General features: G+C 53.3%; 4 protein-coding genes across 4 annotated transcripts; 2 read left to right on the top strand and 2 right to left on the bottom strand.

Annotated features, from left to right (window-relative positions):
- Nucleotides 1-241: 241 nt before the first annotated feature.
- On the bottom strand, nucleotides 242-663 carry BJX67DRAFT_386310 (uncharacterized protein; the record flags this gene model as incomplete). The annotated part of the gene is made up of 2 exons (XM_071034041.1): nucleotides 242-513; nucleotides 579-663. The coding sequence occupies 2 exons, from the start codon at nucleotides 661-663 to the stop codon at nucleotides 242-244; spliced, it is 357 nt and encodes a 118-aa protein (XP_070880703.1).
- Nucleotides 664-939: 276 nt separating this feature from the next.
- Nucleotides 940-1212, top strand: BJX67DRAFT_367955 (uncharacterized protein). Its single transcript, XM_071030589.1, has one exon. The coding sequence runs from the start codon at nucleotides 965-967 to the stop codon at nucleotides 1172-1174; it is 210 nt and encodes a 69-aa protein (XP_070880702.1). The 5' UTR covers nucleotides 940-964; the 3' UTR covers nucleotides 1175-1212.
- Nucleotides 1213-1215: 3 nt separating this feature from the next.
- BJX67DRAFT_391895 (uncharacterized protein) lies at nucleotides 1216-3357 on the top strand. Its single transcript, XM_071034869.1, has 3 exons — nucleotides 1216-2052; nucleotides 2133-2511; nucleotides 2579-3357. The coding sequence occupies exons 1-3, from the start codon at nucleotides 1441-1443 to the stop codon at nucleotides 3337-3339; spliced, it is 1752 nt and encodes a 583-aa protein (XP_070880701.1). The 5' UTR covers nucleotides 1216-1440; the 3' UTR covers nucleotides 3340-3357.
- Nucleotides 3358-3374: 17 nt separating this feature from the next.
- BJX67DRAFT_375813 (uncharacterized protein) lies at nucleotides 3375-5812 on the bottom strand (the record flags this gene model as incomplete). The annotated part of the gene is made up of 5 exons (XM_071031752.1): nucleotides 3375-4054; nucleotides 4134-4515; nucleotides 4608-5345; nucleotides 5430-5593; nucleotides 5701-5812. The coding sequence occupies 5 exons, from the start codon at nucleotides 5810-5812 to the stop codon at nucleotides 3375-3377; spliced, it is 2076 nt and encodes a 691-aa protein (XP_070880700.1).
- Between the last annotated feature and the right edge of the window lie 188 nt (nucleotides 5813-6000).

The following is a 6000-nucleotide window of genomic DNA, read 5'->3' as shown; positions in this document are numbered from 1 at the left end:
AAAGTGAGAGTGTAAGCACCTAATGACGATTCCAACGCCAACAAGCAATGGTTCACTGCAAACTAGCTTCCCGCGCTTCGACGCCTCGCACAGCTCCGCTTGCCACATGGGGACAGTTGACGTCTCAATACCAGTCCCTATTCCGGTGACGAAGCGGCCAACCATCATGTGCGGGACGCTGTATGCGGATGTTTGGAGAGTGGCTCCGATCTGTCGCATAGGGATATGGTTAGCACACCACTCATTCTTCTAGTATCTGGTGCGTATAAAACGTCGAAAAACCAGACTGGCGGACATTGATAGCGAGGCATACAATAACCCAGACCATAGCCACCCACATCGCCCTCCTCCTCCCCAACTTATCAGCAATAGCGAAATTGATCAGACATCCCGTAAAGCAGCCGAGGTTGTATATTGAGACGATGATCCCCATGAGACTGTCATTCGGGTGGGACATGTGTTCGAGGAAGTTCTCGTTCTCGACAATGCCAGAGAAGACGCCCTGGTCGTAGCCTGTGTGTTGTGAGAATATTGCGCGGCCATGACGTGTGCTCAAGGAGAGGGGTTTCGTTTCGCACCGAAAAGGATGAAGGCCATCCCGCAGGCAGTCCAGATTGCGGCTTGGAGCGAACGCCCCGTGCCGAACAAGTTGAGTTTTACCATGGTGAGCTTGAGGATGGATCGTCCTTTCCTCGTCCCGATATACTCAAGTCACTCTGTAAGGGGAGGGAGGATGGACGAAAAAGGAGGGGTGTTAGTGCTTGTACAACCTCTAAGGGGGGAGGAGTAAAGGATGGCGGCGAGCAGGAAAAGAGGTAAGAAGGCTCTTCATATTGATCCTTGACTCCGCATTCGGGAGTCGGTGCCCTTTATCTACAAAACGATGAGGCCGGTTACCCCAGACCCGCGCGCAAGGGAAAACCCCAATTCCTCGCGACTCCCCAGATTTGTCACCGAAAAAGGCATGCCGAGCCACATTTTCCCCAGACTGTTGCCCTGCTCCAACAAATCCGGGGAGGAGACGCGAATCAGCAGCCAATCTTCCCTTCCCCATGGCCAGTGGAAGAATTCATCGTGGGGAACCATTTCAGCAAATACCTTTTGTTCTTCTCCAAAAATGCCTTCGCAATCCCCACATTGTGTTATTGGCGAGCGAACCAGGGGCTGGGAATAGCGGCGATCAGATGATGTCAATCTCGGACTTTCCCCAACATGGGAACAGAGGCACAGACGTCGTTGAAATGAGACGTCGAATGGCTGGAGGCGAAGTCGGCCTTTCTCCGACACGGGCCAGGAGAGACATCTCCAATTCGGGAAATTTACCCGGTAGCGGATACCACGTGCGGGGGAATTCTACGTCGACTTCCGCAGCTGGAGCTGTGTTTCGACAAGCAACATCTTATCTTGTTTGGTTGGATGATTGCTGCGGTCTCGGGGTGAATGGGGACAAGGATGTTTGGCCCTGAACCGCCCCCGAAGCGTGTGCGGCTTGAATGTCACTTCGCGCCGCCAGAGTCCGGGGTAGCAACAGAATCTGAACCAAAGCAAAGACCAGAATCAGGTGCCCACGAGGATTGTAACGGCGCTCCGGACGCACATACGGATAACAATACAACCACTCGAGTATGGCAAAATTCTCACACCCACTATCACCACCGTCCCCGTACGTCCGGACCGGATGACGAACACCAAGACCTTCGGCCTTCTCGCCCTTCGGATCCCGCCGCGGAAGCCACGGGCCCTCCCCCCTCAAGCGGAAGCGTCAGCGGAAGCTGGTACCAGGATGGCTTCTCACAGGATCCCGGCTTCCTAGCGTCCCAGGAAGAACTTCGCGCCATCCTCTTCACGCTTGCGAATTCCGCGGCGCCGACGAGGGCTAGTAGTCCCGAGACGGGAAAGACGGAGGCCTCAACGTCTCTGGGTGAGACCACCTTATACCGTCAACAAGGAAGAGATCGTGTGGGGAGCAGAGATGTAGTTCCTCGATCACCGCTGTCGACTCGAAGGAGGATCGAGTATTTGAAAAATTATGTTGCCGAGATTGCGCCTTGGGTGGGTATCTCCATCCTCTTACATATGGACCAAATCTCAAGGAAGGTAATGGATTTTGCTGATTTGTGTTTTGTGGCCAGCTCGACATGTTCGACTCCCAATGCACATTCGCGCAGCAACTACCCGCCCTGTCGCATTCCTTTCCCGCCCTTCTCTATGCGATCCTTGCGATTTCAGCCCGGCAAATGGAGCGGAAATCCGGATCTGGGGCTCAAAATTGGTGCGATAGCCTAGAACTCTACCAGGAGGCTATTAGTCTTTTGTCGCCGCTGCTTCAAGTACGAAATCCGAAGATTGTTGCGGCATGCGTGTTACTCTGCTGTTTGGAGATGATGTCTGCTCAAGCGCAAGACTGGAACCGCCATCTGGAGGGGTGCGCGGCGTTGTTCGAGGCGAGTGGGATCCATGGGTTTTGCGGCGGGTTGCTGCAGGCTGTTTTCTGGTGTTATGCGAGGATGGGTGCGTTCTCTAAGCGTTTACGCGCATCATCTGGTGGATTAGGTTGAGTTAGACTAATGGGTGGTAGACCTCTGCGGCGCGCTTATAGCGGACGGGACCCGAGCTACGACCCTGCATCCTTCCAAATGGCTCCCGATGGGCTGCCAGGAACAAGAAGCATACAGACTTTTCAAAGAAGCCCGGACTCCGGATATGCACGCCAACTACGCTGTCTATCTCTCCGTCAAAACAACTGAACTCGTCTCCAACCGCACCAAATTCGTGGAGCTTGGGGAAGAAAACGGATGTACAGCCGAAGTCTTCAGTGCCCGCTGGGCCACACTTTGGAACGAACTCCAGACCTGGCTCGCCGAACGGCCCCCCGAGCTGCTCCCGGTCCAAACGATATCCTGCAAACCGTTTCCGCACATTCTGTTCGTGCATTGGGCCGCCATCTCATCGAACCAATTGTACCACACGGCTTGCATATTACTGCTCAAGATGATGCCGAAAGGATCACGGTTACCACGATCCCCAACATTGTCTCTACTGTGGCACGCACGGAGAATATGCGGAATTTCAACGAGTAATAAGCACCAGGGGTGTTTGAACAATGCGATCCAGCCGCTTTGGATTGCGGGGAGATTATTCAGCCATTCCTCAGAGCATGAGCAGATAGTCAAGATAATCAGGGATATAGAGGCTGAGACCGGCTGGGGTGCTTGCTGGAGAATTCGCGACCTGGAAGTCGCTTGGGGCTATAGTACCCGTCGGGAGGCGAGTTCACATTCCCAAGGCCAGCTGGGTTTCTCGGCGCCGATAGATTATCGACATGTTCTCGTGGGGTGAAATTAAACCAAAGGTCATCACTCATCGACCTTCAATCACTCGACACCCTCGAGAAACGACCATTCCTCGCGCAACTGCGTCAGATACTCACCGACTTTCCACCCGGTGAGTTGCTGAACTCGGCTAAACCCGACAACAATCTCCAGCTGCTGAGACTCATGGGTCATATGTCTCGCCGCGACTAAAAAAGATGCGAGGAGACAAGGATCCCACCACTCCCTCCGATCATTGTTTAGCGCTACCCCGCAAACCCGTTGCGCATGCCAGAGCTGCGATAGCACTGGCGAAGGCTGTTTACTCAAGAGCACTGTCCGTGGTTTACACTCTAACATGAACAGCATTGCGGTATGGTAGAGCTGATTACACAGCGCCCCCGCGCCGTTTGTGAACAGAAGCATGGGGAACTCGCTTCCCGGATTCAGGTTTGGATCTTCCGTGTAGAGCTCTAGCATTGGTTGGAATTCTTGGGGGCGCAAGTAGTGCCATTGGGTCAGTTCTTCGAAAACTTGGAGCCAGGTCTGTGGTGAGGTTACTTGGTCTTTATCTTGGTGGTAGGTAGTCAACGCTTTGCCGCATAGCCACAAGAGGACCTGTGCATAGTGGCCGACTCGGGAGTGGGTGTTCTCTGCGCGACAGAGTAGTGCGAGACTTGGGATAGGGTGTGAAGGGAGCGGGATGTGGAGAGGGATGTTGTTTATGAGGGCCTTGCCTAGGTCTGTCGCGCTCAAGTTAGCTGGATAACATTACTTCCCGGAAAAATGGCGCGATGTCCATATAGGATGACCTGGACCTACCTATCCGCAAACCCATCCAGTAAATGGCGGCCTCCAAGTTCAGCCCATATGCAGCATCGACGAACGACTGCGGCGGCTTGTAGCCATACTCGTCCCCCATATCTATGTCCGCCTTCGCCCAACTCTCTGAAACGTCCAAAACAAGACGTCGTAATTCTCCGAAGACTTGCGAAAGTGCCTCCTCCGTGGAATTGGAATAGAGACCGAAGTCATCCGCCGGGTTCAAGCGTTCGGAGCATGGTGGCGTAGTGGTGCCGCCGGAATGCACCGCTCGCAATCTGTGGCCTGTGTCTCGTAACAGACATGCCTCAGAGAGCGCCAACAGTGCGGGGAGAAGTTTTTCTTCCGAATTAGCAGCCATTTGCAGCGCTGTGATCCCGAACTGGTGCGTTAGATCGCAGATATCGAGCTTGCGATAACAATTAGTATGGAGATAAGAATCCGATATGTTAGCGTAAATGGGACTCCACTTACCCAAGGCGCAACATTATACCGATAATATTGAAGAAGCTTCATCTTCCGTGTCTCCGAGTTCCTACTCCCGCTCCTATCTTCTATTTCGTAGCGAAGGGTCTGAGTATTACCATGTATCCCCACATCAAACCCCAGCATAGAAGAATTATGAACCGTAGAAATAGGAGCAGAAGGCACGCTTAGTATGTCATCCATAAAGCCTGGCGAGATCTCGCCTCCGGAGGTCGTTCGACTTGGTGTGTTTACGGTCGACGGTCCTCGTGGTCCGGCTCCGGATTCGACATCGTGACTGGGTAGCTGAGCTGGCGATTCGACTGCACCGGGAACTGTTGACGCAGTTTTAGAAGCAGATGCGGGGATCGGATCGAACGCGGACTGTGTTCCCAATGCGAGGAGCCCGTGTACGGCGAACTCATCTTTCGCGCTGAATGTTGATTGTGGGATGGGTGGTTCGAGAGTTGTGGGTGGATTGGAGAGGTTGTTGAGATCCCACGGGTTGAGGGTTGGGCTTGAGGAAAGCTGCTGGTCTGCGGGAATGGTACCTTCCTCGAGTTCAGTCTCGGGGTTGTGCCTTCCTTTTTCTGCATTCCAATTTCCCACAGCTCTCCGCTCGCCGGATAGATGAGACAACGACGTACCAGAGACGGATGTTGGGGAGTGCGACTGTAGGAGTTCCGTAGAATCCTCTACTGTGGCACTCGTGAGGTTGTCAACAGCAAGTGGTTCTTCGTTAACGAACTAGACGTCGGTCATCAGTATACAAACCCAAAACCGAACGCTAGTTAGCGTTATAGAGAGAGAGAAGGGGGGGGGAATGGCCACTTGAATCTTGTTATAACCCCCCTTCTTATCGCCATTCGTTTCTGACCGCTTCAGCTCGCCGCTAACTGTGATCGAGTTCTTTGGTAAAAATGTAACCTGCATGCCATAATTGCAGTCGAAATTCTTATCGATACAGTTCTGGCAGCGGGGTTTGCGCTCGTCGCCTGCGCGGGAGAACCAATCGAGAGCTCAGCCCTCCATTCAACAATAACATGCGATATATACAACCGCAGTGGAAGGAGATTGAAGAGGTGGGGGGAGGAGAACCTACATTTTCGCCTTCGCTTCCGACACCTCAGACAGCCTGTTCTGCATCGCGTAAATTTTGGGGTTCGTCGAGCCTCGCTATCTGGTTTCCTAGAAATTGAAATGGAATCTGCCATTCTTTTCACTCATTCATTGACGCCTGACTTCCAGTGGAAAGCTGCACGAGGTTGAGGTTCTTCCACAGAACAGGGAATCCGAGATAGGAAGACCGAAGAGCGCCAGGAACGGTTAGCACCAGCTGTTGTTCCGTGCCCTGACAGAGGAGCCCCAAGCGTCCACTGCGCTTGGGATTTCCTTTTCGGGC

This window comes from Aspergillus lucknowensis, assembly GCF_044049455.1.
Source record: "Aspergillus lucknowensis strain CBS 449.75 chromosome Unknown BJX67scaffold_84, whole genome shotgun sequence".
Lineage (NCBI taxonomy): Eukaryota > Fungi > Ascomycota > Eurotiomycetes > Eurotiales > Aspergillaceae > Aspergillus > Aspergillus lucknowensis.
This window is presented reverse-complemented; position numbering and strand designations above follow the sequence as displayed.

What these genes read in the sequence shown, in the direction of transcription:
- BJX67DRAFT_367955 (XM_071030589.1), top strand. Translation starts at nt 965, where the DNA reads ATGCCGAGCCACATTTTCCCCAGACTGTTGCCCTGCTCCAACAAATCC.
- BJX67DRAFT_391895 (XM_071034869.1), top strand. Translation starts at nt 1,441, where the DNA reads ATGGGGACAAGGATGTTTGGCCCTGAACCGCCCCCGAAGCGTGTGCGG. An exon ending in TTGCCGAGATTGCGCCTTGG is followed by an intron (nt 2,053 to 2,132) that starts GTGGGTATCTCC and finishes TTTTGTGGCCAG; the next exon opens with CTCGACATGTTCGACTCCCA. An exon ending in CTGGTGTTATGCGAGGATGG is followed by an intron (nt 2,512 to 2,578) that starts GTGCGTTCTCTA and finishes AATGGGTGGTAG; the next exon opens with ACCTCTGCGGCGCGCTTATA.